General features: G+C 54.8%; 1 protein-coding gene across 1 annotated transcript; it reads left to right on the top strand.

Annotated features, from left to right (window-relative positions):
• Positions 1-693: 693 nt before the first annotated feature.
• CYGB (cytoglobin) lies at positions 694-5856 on the top strand. Its single transcript, XM_006886356.1, has 4 exons — positions 694-824; positions 2814-3045; positions 3238-3401; positions 5766-5856. Exons 1-4 carry the CDS (start codon positions 694-696, stop codon positions 5797-5799), a joined length of 561 nt encoding a protein of 186 aa, XP_006886418.1. The 3' UTR covers positions 5800-5856.
• The last annotated feature ends 8803 nt before the right edge of the window (positions 5857-14659 follow it).

The raw sequence follows: 14659 nt of genomic DNA on the forward strand, positions 1-14659 counted from the left end.
ACCCCATAAAGTGGGGTACAGGCAGTCCACCCCCAGAAGGGTGCTACAGGGATGAATACGATCACAGGGTCCAGCAGACGTTTCTTACGTTCTGGAGGAACCGTGCTAGTTCAGCACATTACATGTGCTCAGAAAAAGGTGCGAGGTTCATACAGATTGACAGCTTCGGAGACCGATGGACGGTCGCTGTGAGCCTGGGTCGGCCTATGGCAGGGGCTTCAGTGGGCAGGTTGCAGGTCTCCTGAAGAGCCGTGGTGGCGCAGTGGCTACCTAGTTGTCCGCTAACCTCAAGGTTAACAGTTTAAACCCACTAACTGCTTTCATCTGAGAAAGGTGGACTGTTTCAGCCAACATCCACAGCCTCGGAACCCCCCGGGGACTTCTAGTCTGTTCTGCAGGGTGACTAAGTCAGAAACCTCTATTTTGCTGGGTGGCACAGGTAAGCCACTCAGCTCCTCACAGAGTGGTTGGCGGTTCGAATCCACCCCTCAATGCCTGGAAGAAAGACATGGTTATCTATTTTTGGAAAAGCAGCCACGGAAAACCCACTTGTACCCTGACACCCACTGAGCGGCCCCAAGTGGCAATCAACTCCATGCCAGCTGAGGACAGTCCCTGAGGACTTCTCAGTGAGACAGACATGCGGAGGGCTGCTCCGTGGGGCAGTGAGAGGAGTTTGCGTGTGACAACGCCATGCAAACACGATTCCTGCCTCTTTTTGCAACCGACAAGCCTCCCAAGTCAGAGATGCACATTGAAGTCCCGATGGAACTTTCCACATTCCTTACAGTGCTGCCCCAGAAAGCTGTGTACCCGTGGGTGCAGTGAGGTGTGGAGCAGGGGCTTCCTGTCTGCCTCCCAAGGTCACAGTCGGCCTTCTGGGCCTCTCTGGGCTCCCCAGCCTGCGTCAGGTCCCAGCCTGCGCCTCCCCTGCCAGCAGCAGCTCTGGGGTCCAAAGGGGTGGCTCAGACCACATGCCCCCTCTGCATCAGCCCCAGCTCCCAGCTCTGAAAATCCTCAGTTCTCTCTGATGACAAAGGGGAACAGATTGGGAAAACAGGTCTGAGAAACTCCGTGTATTTTCTGAGGATTCAGTGAAGTTATGTAAGTTCTGCCTGAGTCCTGGCACACGCCTCATGTGACGCCCAGGCCTGGTGGGGAAAGGGGTGCCAGTGTCCGCAGGACCTTGGGGTGGGGTCAGGGGCCACCAGTCTGAGACACACAGGAAAGAAATAAGAGGGACAGGTGGGCTTTAGGGGACGCCCAGTTTCGGCAGGGACAGGGAGAGGCAAGTCTGAGGAGAGCGCGTAAGAAAGGCATTCCCCTGTGTGAAGGGGAAGGTTGGCGCTCGTGTGGAATGTTTTCCTAATGGAGTGAAGCTGTTGGGCCAGAGCAGAGATGACTCACGTGTAGGGAGAATGTGGACGTGGTGGTGGAGAAGAGGGCGTGGGGCAGCTTGGGAGACGTCTGGGATTCTAGGTTGGGTTTTGATTTTGGTCAACCATGGGAGCCACTGAATGTTCTTGAGCTGAAGAGCCACCTCAGGAACGTGGAATGTTCAAAGAAACGAAACAGACAACATTAGAGAGGAGAGACTTGATGGCACAGTGTGTTTGTTACGTGTTGGGTTACTAACCGAAAGGTCAGAGGCTCAAATACCCTGACTGCTCCAGGGGAGAAGGACGGACAGTCTCCTTCCATGGAGATTTACATCCTTAAAAACCAGGTGGAGGGTCCACGAGTCAGACTTGACAGCAGTGAGTTTGCTCTTTTGATTTATAGAAGGGAGAGGCTCAAGGCAGGAAGATCTGACATCAGCTCCAAGTTCATTGTTGTTGGAGAGGGAAGACTTCATGATGTGGTTAGAGAGCCACTCAATGCAGGTAGAAATCAATGATCCGCTTTAATGAGACCAGCCGATCCATATTTACCACGGTCCGACGAGGGGAGCAGTACAATGCAGAGCCAGGAGGAGGAGGAGGCTGGGTCTCAGCTTGCCCTCACTGACCAGGCCACCTTGGCCAAGAGACCTTTCTTTACTCAAAAAGATCAGTGCAACTAACTTCACTGTAATAGGGGCCTCAGTTTTCTGAGGCCCTTGAAGTTTTCTTGGTAACAACCCAGGAGATAGGAGCAAAGATGTCCATTTTTATGGATGTTGAAACTGAGGCTCAGAAAAATCAACAGCCTAGTCCAAGTTCACCCAGCCTATAAATTCAGAGCCCACGGGTGCCCTTGGCCTGTGGTTGAGGCAGGCCTTGAAGAGCGGGTAGGGTTTGGAAAGGAGGCAGAAGCAGAGGTGAGGAGACCCCGAAGAAGCTGGCAGCCTGTGCAAGTCCTGTAGGTGAAAGACCAGGAAGTTGAGCCTTGGTGGTGTAGTGTCTAACTGCTAACCAAAGGGTCAGAGGTTCAAATCTACCAGTGGCTCCGTGGGAGAAATTTGGAAAACCTCCTCCCAGAAAGATTCATAGCCTTGGAAAGCCAGTTGTTGCTGTCTGACCCTCCTGCATGTTTTTAGAGGTGGCAACTCACACAGGAGGAGATTGCCCATCTTTCTCCCATGGAGCGGCTGGTGGGTTTGAACCACGTACCTTTGGGTTGGCAGCACAATTCTTTACCACCAAGCACCAGAGCTCCCTAGAGGCCTGATGGAGTGTCACTGTGAGTTGGCCTTGACTTGTTGGCCATGTTGGGTAGGGACTGATATAAGTCCACCTGGATAGACGGAGGGTCTCTGTAGGACAGAGAGGACAGCTGCAGGGCCCGAGGAGGCTCTGGTCACTTCAGGGGGTCCCGCCTCCCGCCTCTGCCAGGTTCTTTGTGAACTTCCCGTCGGCCAAGCAGTACTTCAGCCAGTTCAGGCACATGGAGGAGCCCCTGGAGATGGAGCGAAGCCCCCAGCTGCGGAAGCACGCCTGCCGGGTCATGGGGGCCCTCAACACGGTTGTGGAGAACCTGCACGACCCCGACAAGGTGTCCTCCGTGCTGGCCCTGGTGGGCAAAGCCCACGCCCTCAAGCACAAGGTGGAGCCTGTGTACTTCAAGGTAGGCCCACCGCCGCCCCCAGCAGCCTGTAGGCCGAGGGCACCCTGGGCGGCAGAGGGGACCACCGGGCTGCCAGGCCTGTCTGTGTATGTGGGGGTGATAGGGAGGGGTGCAGGCCCGAGGGCTGGTCTTGCCGAAGAGTGGATGCTGAAGGCGCAGACATTCACCTCACTTACCCCCCTCTGCCCCCAGATCATTTCTGGGGTCATCCTGGAAGTGGTCGCTGAAGAATTTGCCAGCAACTTCCCGGCCGAGACGCAGAGAGCCTGGGCCAAGCTGCGTGGGCTCATCTACAGCCATGTGACCGCTGCCTACAAGGAAGTGGGCTGGGTGCAGCAGGTCCCCAACGCCTCCATGTGAGCTGAGCCAGCGGGCCACGCGGGGGTGGCCTCCCCGAGGGGCTGAGGGCCTGACGGCCGGGGCAGAGCTGGGCTGGGGAAGGGGGCTTTGGGCTCTGACACTGAAGAACTGGCAGAGTGGCCAGACTGGTGCTCCATGACCTGGGCAGTCACGCCTAGGGCACTTACATGTATGTCTAGAGTAGGGGGGGCTTTCCCTAGAGCACCCCAAGACCACAGCCACCAGGGCAGAGGCGCCAGTGCAGGCTCCTGGGGGAGGATTGACCCCAAGGCTCCGAGTCAGCCCAGGCCAGCTCCGGCCACTTCCTCCTGGGTACCAATCACATGGCCCACGCGCTCCTCCAAGGCTGACCGAGGACGGGGGCCAGGAACATCACGAGGTGCTGGTGCACACGTGCACAGGGGTGCCTGACGCTCACTCACACGCACGTGAGCCGTGTCCACTTGAGAGGGTCAGGAGACTCTCGAGGAGGGTGGCCACTGCCTTCAAGGATCCGGCTGACCCAGACATGGGGGAGGTGCGGCCCCCTGCAGCCCCCCGCCCCCACTCCATGGCGGCTGGGAACACTCCTGCCCCCAAGGGCCTCCATTCGGAGCCAAATGGCCAGGCCAGGCCTAGCTGGAAGAAGACGCTGTCGGAGCCAGGGCCCGGGAGCTGGGAAGCGGAGGCGGGAATGGGGACCAGGGGTCAGCCAGCGGCTCAGGACTCACGCTGTCCAGAGACATTCCCAGCAGTTTCCCATGGAAAAGGCCCCAGCCCCTCCTTCAGTCTGTCAGGGCCTCCAGAGCCCCCCAGCCGCCTTCGCACAGGCCTCTGAGCCCAGCCCCTTAGGGAAGATCCTGAGGTTGGTCTGGGAGGCCAGACCTCCCAACCTTCCTGCTGCTGATCACACTGGCCCCCAGCGGCCTTCTGCCTCCGAGGAGGGGCTGGGGCGGTGACAGCCAAGCCAGCTCCAGATGTGTGCAGCTGGCCCTGGCTGGGCCCAAGCCAGGTGGGCTGACGGACGGACGCACGGAGGGAGGGAGGCTGCAGCAAGGGTGTTTTTGCTCCGAGGGCCCAGGGAGGTCCTTGTAGGAGGTCAACGGAGGAGGGCGTCTGGATGGGGAGGGGGCCTCTTGCTCCCAGCTCCTCCTCCGCAGAATCTGGCACCGGGAGTGACTTTGTTTACAGAAGGAGACAAGACTTCCTGCTCCAGAGAAAAGGGCTTTTACGGGAGCCTGGGGGACATAGATGGTGAAGAGCTGGCCTAGCCGCCCCATGAATCAACACACCACACAAAGGAATGGTTCCCAATGTGATGCTGTCTCCTCCCTCCCATGCCCCCGCTGGGACCTAGGGGACTTGGGCCTGGTCAAGCCCCAACATTAGGAAACACAGAGGTCTAGGCAACCGCCCTGAAGGCATTCCTTCAGGGAGGAGGGAGCTGGGCTGTGATGGAGACTGGCTCCTACTCAACAGCCCTTCTGGGTCTGCACCCTATTCTTGGGTTCCCCCCTCCCATTCTTAACCCCTAGCTCTGGACTCTTGAGGACACAGGTCTAAGTTGGATGCCTGGCCTGGCATCCACATGGCCGGGGTCTGCATGGGTGTGATAGAGTTAAAGAGGAGAGTTCTAGAAGATTCCATCCGACTCCTCTTATCAGGGCGGCAGGCGTGGGCCCCACGCCCCTGTTTACTGGACTGTGTCTGCTTTTAGGGTGTGGGAGCTTTCACATGGGTGGACGGACTGAGAGTCTGGAGCAGAAGGACAGATGCTGGGCTGGGAAGAGAGTCGGACCAGGGGCTCATGTAGGGTCTCAGGTGTGGCATGTGACCTAGGTACCACTGAGACAACGTCCTTCCTCACCCAAGTTGGACAAGGAGGTGTGATGAGGCATTTGGCCCCGAGCACAAGTCCAAGGGGGCACCTGATAGGGCACAATCGTCCCAGCTCCCACAGTGGGAAATGCCCCTCACCTGGGGGGGGGCAGTCAGACACTGTTAACATTCATTCATTCATCTTGAAATTGGGGTGGTGCAATTTAGAGATAGCCCCTGGGCACTCAAATGAGATGTTGCGATTTAGAGATAGCCGCCCCAGTACATCCTCCTTAAGCCCCAGTTCCAGCAAAGAGGTTGCATGTACACAGATGGGGAGGGGACCCACAGGACACACAGACTGGCAGCCTGTCCAATTTGTGTGGCATTTTGCAGTTCATGTCATTCTCAGAGCGATGTACAGGAAGACCAGCACTCACACCTTAGTGAGGACAAGCCAGGGCTCGGGTAGCTGGAGGTGGGCTCAAATGTGCCTCTGGTGGGGGTGCTGGGTCCCCCGGCACTGTGTAACCTAGCACCCGTGTTTACTCTCTTGTCCACAGCCCACCGGCCACAGTGCCCTCTTCCGGGCCATAGGACCCTCCCCCTCCTCCCCTCCCTGGCAGCACCTGGAGCAGAAGGCTGAGTTCTGAAGACCCTCTTTGACCCTCCATTCCTGGAGCCAAGGTTGCTGGAGGAATCCGGGGCTTCCTGCAAGGAGTGTCCGCCCAGGCCACAGTCCCGGGAGCTGCCAGGAGGTGGCACTGCTGCCAGGATGCTGACCCCGGGGGAGCTGCCCTGTGGATGGGGGGGGGCCCTTCCTGGCAGAGCTGGGCCCACCCTTCTTAGCTTTTGTACTCACTGTTAGAGACAGACCTAGCTGAACGGCTGGCGGGGAGCAGGGGGCAGGTCTCAAAACCGGATCCCAGGAGTAAAGAAGCCCCCAGCCGGCATGCAGGTCTCAGTTGCTATCTAGAATCTCCTATACACACACCTGCCGTATATACAGATATATTCTATATACAATCTCTATATAAATATATTATATATATATATATATATGTATATCTCAACAAAAACCCACACTCGTTGCTGTCGAGTTAATTCCCACAGAGTAGAACGGGCCCCGGCGGTTTCCTCTTCACGGAAGCAGACGGCCACAGTTTTCACCTGAGGAATAGCTGGCTGGTGGGTTTGAACTGCTGATCTCTTGGTTAGCGATTGAGTGCTTTAGACACTGTGTGACCAGGGCCCTTCCAATATACCCACACAGATATGCGTCACTCCGTGTCTGCCCGTCTGACCACATACATGTCCGTAATCCCTTAAGTTTTCCGTTTTGTTTGTTTTTCAAAGGGAAAGCCATTTTCCATCTGTCGTTTCCGCTAACAGGAAGTTGTTAAAAGGGAGTTCTGGGGCGTAGTCCACAGCGAGCTTTTCCTCTAACCTAAAGGTGGCTCCTGACTGATGGTTCGAATCCACCAGCTGCTGCGAGACAGAAAGCCGGGCAATCTCTTACAGCCTCGAAAGCTCGCTGAGGGTCAGCTGTGATGCACCCCCACAGCGATGAACGTTCCCTACGATCCCACACTGAGACTCTCGCAGCACCGGCTCCGGTGGGGAGCTGGCTCTGGGTCCAGCCCCTGGCTTCTGTCCAGGACCAGGCCAGGGTGGACTCACCGTCCTCCCACTGCCCCCAGCACTGCCGCCTTCTCCTGTAGCGGGCTCCCCGTGGTTCTAATGTGGTGTCCACACGTTGTCTTAATCACATAACGTTCTGTTTCACAGGCCTCACAGTGGACGTTGAGGGACGCACACCTGTGCACACACATATCCACCGATAACGTGTGATCTGTGGGATCCTGGCCGTGTCCATCTCTGTGTGGACCAGGAAGGGGAGGTGACCATGCTCTTGGCAGAGAATGGAGGGTCCTGGCAAAGACCTGGGCCTGTACTGGCAGCTCAGGTGACCCCAGACCTTCTCTGGCCCCAGCCCCTCATTCCTGCATTCCTGAGGACCCTCCCTTCAAAAGGCTCATGGACACGTCCCCAAATGGGATGGGCAGACAGACAGGTGGTCAGATCCTGCAGACAGGCCTGGGGCTTCTGTGAAGACCCCCCCAGAGGCCCACCTTTGCCACGAGCTCCCAGGGTGAGCCAGGCTGCGGGAGAACAGGGCCAGAGCCAGGATCTAATCCCAGAGCCCCCCTCTTGGTGGCAGTCAGTCCCTCACCTCTGGTCAGCCCTGGGGACCCTGTGTGCGCCCTGGTCACGTGGATGGATGTCTGCTGCTGTGGCTACTGCGCCCGTGTGTCTGTGCTCCTCACAACGTGTCCATGTAACCGCCTGTCCTTCGTGGTTTCAGCTATTCGCTGCAGGCCCAGCGGGGTCATTAAAAGGGCGGTCCTTCCGGTAACTGCACTCTGTCTCTTGGTCTTCTGCCACCTGGCGCTCGCCCTGCTCTCCTCCTCTGCCCTGTGCTCTGACTTGTCCTTGAAATGTCCCCAACAAGGGGGACCCCCTCTCTCGGGTCCCTCTCTGAGGTGGGGTGTAGGATGCCTTGGGGCCAACACTTGCTTTATCAGAAGCTGGAATTTGGAGCCTGTGGTGGGGTCCATGCTTGTTAAAAAGTTGGGCGCTTCTCATCTTCTCTGCTCAAAGCCTCTTCCCTGAAGACAAGCTCAATGAAAACAGGATCAAGGGAGAGGTTCCCAGAGGGCCCTGTTCCCCAAGTGGCCCATCGCCTTTGTCCCAGTCACGGCCGCCCAAGTCAGAGCACAGCTGGCCCATCAGTTTGCCAGACTGTCACCTTTTGGAAGAGATTGGCAGGCCTGTTTTTCAAGGTGCCTTAGGGTGGTCTTGAACTGTCAGCCTTCTGGCTTTTGGCTATTTGTGCTGTACCCCTTCCCAGGCCTAGAACACAGTGAAAAATGAAACAGTGGAAACCCAGCAGCTGTCACGTCAGCATAAACACACAGTGACCCTGTGCACTGGAGCAGAACTGCAGTGATCTTTTGAAAACAGATCAACAGCCCTGTGTTCTGAGGTGTCGCTGGGTAGGTTGGAACCCCCAACCTTGTGGTTGGTAGTTGAGTGTTTAACCACTGTGCCATCTGGGTACCCAGTGATAGAAACAAGGGTCAACTTGAACCTTCTCACCTGACCCAGGGCCTTTCCCTTGGGAGTCCTGCCCTGCTTCCAAAGTTCCAGATGGTGGACCAGCCTGAGGGCTGAGGAAGCCCAGCGCTTTGTAGCCATGAGCCCCTCAGGTTCCTCTGACCTCCCAGCTCCCAGAGCCCTTTACCCACATCCCACCGCCCGCCCAGGCCCCACCCCCGGATGGAGACAACAATCTGCAGTGTCAGCTCCCAGGAGGAGCAGGAGGTCACCACCCTGGGGTGGGCAGGAGAGGCAGGAATCTGCCTTCCAAGGGAGGGCCCAGCGGGACTGGGAAGATGGAGCTGACACAGGGCGAACCAGGTCTCCAGGCCCTCAGTGCAGTCCCGGGCCTGGCACGGCGAGGTGTCTGCTCAGAGATGTGTCCAGAGAATAAACAAACACTGCTCTTAGAAAGCAGAGCTCGGGCCAGCAGCGAGCTGCGTGTGCCCGGAGGTCTGTGCTGGAGGACAGGGCACGCGGACAAGGCCGTCCTGGACCGTGAGCCAGCTCGGGTGACGCTCAGGCCCGGCCACGTCCTTGCACTGTCGGACCTATATCATCTCTATTTAAGAGACGGACGATACCTTACATTCTCTAAGAGCCAATTTGTATAAACAAAATTTGTCAAGAAGCATCGCATCCATCCTGCCTCACGTGCCATGCCGAGCAGAGCCGCCCCAGGATCCTTCCAGGCTGCGATGGAAGAAGACAGTTTTCCTTCAGAGGGCACTGAGAGCTTCAAACCACCAACCTTAAAGATAGCAGCTTAACTGGTGCATCACTCACTAGAACTCCTCAGGTAAAATTCACTGATAGAAATCAAAACCAGACCAGTCATTGCTTGGGACAGGTGACAAGGCGGGGTTATTGATTGTCGTTATGTACCATCAACTCTGACTCAGAGCGACCCTATGGACACAGCTCTGAACCCTGCTCTGTCCTGTGCCAACCTCACTGTCTCTGACACACCTACCCCCAGTAGCCCAGTCACTGAGTCAATCCATCTCATCAAGGGTCTTCCTATCTTGTGCTCTTAACCTCCCAAGCATGATGTCACTCTTTTTTTTTAATTTTTTAAAAATTATTTGTGTGTGTGTGTGTACCATCAAATCAGATCTGACTGGTACAGGAGGAGATTGTCCCTCCTTCCCCGGCAGAGCATCTGGTGGATTCGAACCGTGAGCCTCTGGGATTGTAGTTGCAGCTCCTTGCCACTAGGCCACCAGAGCTCCCCTGCATGATGTCACTCTTAAAGGACTGGTCCCTCCTTGCTTTATGCCAAAAGTGTGTCAGGCGGAGCTTCAGAATCCTTCCAAGGAGCAGCCTGGTTTCACCCTCGTCAGGGCAGACCTGTTTGTTCCTTTAGCAATCCGTGGTATAGGCATCGATCCTTCATCGACCATCCTTAGTCATTGTCCAGCTCTCTGATGCACAGCAAGTGTGAAGACCATGGCCTGAATCACACGCACCTTAGTCTCTAGACTGACATCATTGCTCTACAGCACTCTGGAAAAGTCCTTGGCAGCAGATTTTCCCAGTGCAATTTGTCTTTTGATTTCCTGGCTGCTGGATCTGAGTAAGCTGCAGCTGCTAACAATCTTGACCTCTTCACCATCTATCACAATGCTATCAATTGGCCCAGTGGTGAGAATCTTTGTTTTCTTGATGTTGAGCTTCAATCCATATTGAAGGCTGCAGGGTTACTGATTACAAAAGGATAGATTCCTTTCTGAGGGGCAGACACGGCGGCATCCTGGAAGGAACACACTCCTTAACTCCTTAGTACAATAAGCCCTATGAGACCCAAAGGGCAGCATCTACCCCGAAACCAAGCTCAGAGGGCAGTAAAGAAGGAAGAAAGGAAACTGGAAACCCATGGAGGAAGTGGGTAGAGTGCTGCTAGAGTGAGGGGACTGCGGTCAATGCCGGTCAACCAGACGGGCACACACCGTGAAGAGAAAACACATTCGTCCTGTAAGCTTTCACTGAACCCACAGTAACTCAGCTCGTCGCCACCAATGCAGAGCAGACTCCCCGCCGACCTCCAGCAGGTTTCTGGCGCCATAAGTCGAAGGGCAAGAGATGACTGTTGTTACTCCCAGGAACCGGATGGATTTGAACCCCCAGGGAGGGCCCACCTTTGGGTGAGAAGCACAACTCCCTACAGGCTGTGCGACGGGAGTCCCTCTTAAACCCCAATTCCAAGTGAAACCAAATCAAAATAACCCCCCTGAAAAGAAATGGTGGCAGCGAATACTTGAAAAACTCATCAAATCAACTCTTCAGAGGCGTGTGTATAAATCATACCTTATCAAAGTGACTGAAAATAGCAGAAGGTAGACTGAGCTACCCCACTCCCCCAGGGCACACGCGGGGTGGGGAGGACGAGGAAGACCTGGGACAGGGACACTCCGGGCACAGCAGCCATGGAGGCCAGAGCGAGGCCTTAGAGAGCAGGGATTCCCGGGAGAGAAGGGGCAGAGAGGTGGCCAGGCCAGGACAACGTCAGGAGGAAGAGGACAGGGATTCCGCAGGCCTGCCAGCCCTGCATGGTCTCCAGCCCAGCCTGAGCTCGATGGGCCTGAGGCCAGGGGCCCTGGGAGGACAAGGGGTCAGTGGGGAATTGGGGCTGGTCACTTCCACTTGCCTGGGTGGAAAAAGGAACCTCCGAAGCGGTCCCAAGTGGACCCCTTCTGAATGTGGTCCTGGTAAAGGCTCTCCCACCTCCAGCGAGGGCGGTGGGCTGGGCCGGCCACTCTCCGGAGCAGGCGGGAGGCGATGCTGGGCGCAGCTGGACCAAGAGTCCCCGCTGGGCTGCAAGGAGCAGCGTCTGGGGTTTTGCTTTTGTGTTTTCTCTGTACTCGGAGGTGGCCTTCTCCCCCAAGAGCTGAGCAAGTGGGTCACCCCCTCCCCCGCGGCGCGCTCGGCGGTGAGCGACAGGGGGGTGGGTGCGGGGCAGGGGGTGGTCAGCGCCGCGGGGGGCGGGAGGCTGCGCGCTCCGGGCACTGGGCGCCCTGCACGGCCCCACAGCGACGCCTGCTGGCCGCACCGGGAACTTCGCCCGAGGAAGGGCGTCCTAGTCCTTGCAAAGATGGGGTGGCCTTTCCACCTTCGCGCTCCCACCTGCCCACCTGCCCACCTCCCGCTCTCCACCCTCCCACCTCCCCACCTTCCACTCCCCCTCTTTCCCATGCACCAGCCTATGGTCCTCTTGTAACCGTTTCTGCTCACGTCATGGGGAAAGGGGAGACAACAGTTATGAAAGATCTTTCTTTATTAAAAAAATTAGTCATTGTTGCACATTTTCTTCCTCCTCCCCCAGCCCACCCAACAATGCATCCCTTATTCCAGATTGTTGTCATATATATAATACCTAATCGTATGTTCCTTTCAGACAATTCTCATCTGTTCTAATGCATTATCTATCCACTCTTTGCCCAATCTCTCCCCAATCTCTTCACGTCTGTCCTGATGTATAACAGTGGTGTTATGCAGAATTTGTCCTTTTGTGACTGAGACCTTTCACTCAGCATAACGTCCTTCAGGCTCCCCCATGTTGTGTAATGCTTTACGAGTTCATTGTTTTTCAATGCTGGGTAATATTCCATTGTGTGAATGTACCACAGTTTTTCTATCCATTCGTTTATTGATGGGAATGCAGGACCTTTTAAACCAATGCAAAATAGCCTATCTTTGCTTAAAATGTTGGTCTTTTATTCATCATATATATTTTGTTCTAATATTGATTTTTTAAAATGTTTTATTTAAACACTGACCTTGATGACTGAATTTTTGTTACATCTCTTGAAATTTGGCACCCCGGGATCTTGTTTTGTTTTGTTTTTTACTTTTTTAAAAATTAATTTTAATGAACGTTTACAGAGCCTTTGATTTCCATTCATTCATTGTTTCACTTTTCTCCCTGCCCAACCTCCCTCTGGTACCCCAGTTTTTAAAGACGCCCCAAAACATCATCCCACCTCAAAGGCAGGTCCTGGTGTATCCTGTTTGGATTCCACCTGAAAAGTACTTCTGTTGTTTTTAGTGTAGCTTTATTTATTTTGTTGAAAAATGCACTGCAGAACACACACCTCTTCCATGATTTATGCACTGATTACGCTCTGGGACTTTGAGGACTTTCTTTGAGTTTTGTAACTGCTCTCATCCTCCGTTTTTCTCATCATAAACTCTCTGTCCCCTGAGTTCCTAGCTACCCTTCTGACTTGCTTCTATCAATTTGACCCCACAGAGATTGTTCTTAAATGGGCGTCAGGTTCCAGGTAGACCTTCTTTATTGTTACACAAAGCTGTTGTTCGGTTTTGAGAACCCTCTGGGGGTTAATTGGAGTATAAGATCTAAGTTTATCTCAGGACAAAAACTTTAGGGGGTCATCGACTTGTATGGCTCCAGAAAGTTGAGAGTTCATAAGAATTTGACTTTCTGTTCTACGTGTTCCCTCTTTTGATCAGGATTCTACTATAGAATCTTGGACTAAATGTCCAGTAATGGTGGCCAGGTACCATCATCCCTCCTGGTCTCATGGCAAAGGGGGCACCTGGGCACAGAAGGGATCTGCCAACTTTCCATCCCCTCTTGCCCTCCCTGACTGCTTCTTCCTGACACTAATCTGTCACCTGAAAGCCTGCCTGCAAGTTTGTAAAGTCCTGGATGGTCATTTTTTTTTTTTTGGATGGTCATTTTTAATCTCAGAAAACATTTTCCCTCCAATGTCCACCAGGGGTAATAGTTCCTTGGTGGGTCATTTGATCCCTTTGAAGTCCCACCTTAACACACTAGGGTCAGAGTTACAGAACTGGCTTCAGGCTCCCAAAGAAGGGACTATGTGCATAGATTCCTGAGGTCAGGACAAACCCCCAGGACCTGCTCACTGGTGGGGAACCATGGCCCCTGCCTAGAAGCCTGGCATGGTTTGAAACAAGGATCACGTTTCCAGACGCCCTGGCAGGTTGTGGGCTGCTGTGTGGTCCAGAATGGAGAGGGCAGATGGCAAGGGGTGTCCCACAGGGACTTGTCACAGAGACAGGGACAAGATTGGTTCTGACAGCTGTCGGGGCGGAGCTGGAGGCTGACTGGGAGGAGGTGGGTACAGACAGGAGGACTAGTGAGTCAGCAGGGGGCTTCAGCGGGCAGGGTTGAGGACTGTGGTCTTGGGGGGGGGGTTGACGGATCGTCAGCAAGCAGAGAGCAAGAACCATTTCAGGCTGCAGGCTTTGGAGGGTGATAAATCCAAGTTCATTGGCCAGCAGCATGGAAATACAGAGTCAGGTCTAGAAAGTCTCGGGTTTGAATGCACCCAGGCAGGCAGCACAGGCCACGCCCCCAGAGATTTCCTCTATGGACTCAGGCTGGGTGGTCTTATTTTCCTGGTCCTCTTTCCTCCAGCCTCACTAACAGCTTGGAGGTTAAGATTTACATCACAGGGAGTTCTGTTGGCCTAGTGATAGGAAGCTGCACTGCAATCCCACAGGCACACAGTTCGAATCCACCAGATTCTCTGCTGGAGAAGGAGGGACAATCTCCTCCTGTACCAGTCAGATCCTATTTGATAGTACACACACACACAAATAATAAAATAAAATTTTTTTAAAAGCTTTAAAACACAGAGAATTGTTACCTTAAACTGAGGGCCAGGACCACGTTGATACATAATAATCATCACTGGGGGTGGAGATAGGATCGTAGGAGGAAAGTGGAGGAGAAGGAAGGTGAGGCTGTCACTGAGCAACCTGGGCAGGTGAAGAGGTGGTCCCCACTGCAGGCTGGGGGAGCGATAGCGGAGGCAGGTATCAGGGCAGTAGGCTTCTGGGGGAGCTGAGTCAAGGTCACTGCCAGTGGATGTGGATGTCCAGAGTGTTTGGGAGCGAAGGGAGGTGAGAGAAGTCTTAGAGCAGGAAGGAAGTGAGGTTGCCACAGAAAGATGACGTCATCCTTGAACTTGAAGGAGTGAGACTCTCTCCTGGGGAACAGGAAGCTCCAGCGAGTTCCTGGAGGGATAGGGGACCCCTGAGTGACTGTGAAGGGGCGGCCCTGGTGGGTCCAGCCCTGGGCTCCTCACAAGACAGGCGGTGGATGGGTCTCAGCCTCTATTTCTCACAGAAGGATGCCCCAGAGCAGACACCCCGTGTCACAGTCACAGAGGAAACATAATAGTTATCATCCCCTCGTTCAATCATCCTGCTTCGGATGGTATTTTTCTGTGGAAAAGTGGCTTCAGCATTGAACTGGGAGTCCCTGGAGCCCACCACCCCATCCTTCACCTCCCCTAGCCCTGTTCTG

The sequence above is a fragment of the Elephantulus edwardii genome, unplaced genomic scaffold (genome assembly GCF_000299155.1).
Source record: "Elephantulus edwardii isolate Elephantulus edwardi_28Jun2011 unplaced genomic scaffold, EleEdw1.0 scaffold00048, whole genome shotgun sequence".
NCBI lineage: Eukaryota > Metazoa > Chordata > Mammalia > Macroscelidea > Macroscelididae > Elephantulus > Elephantulus edwardii.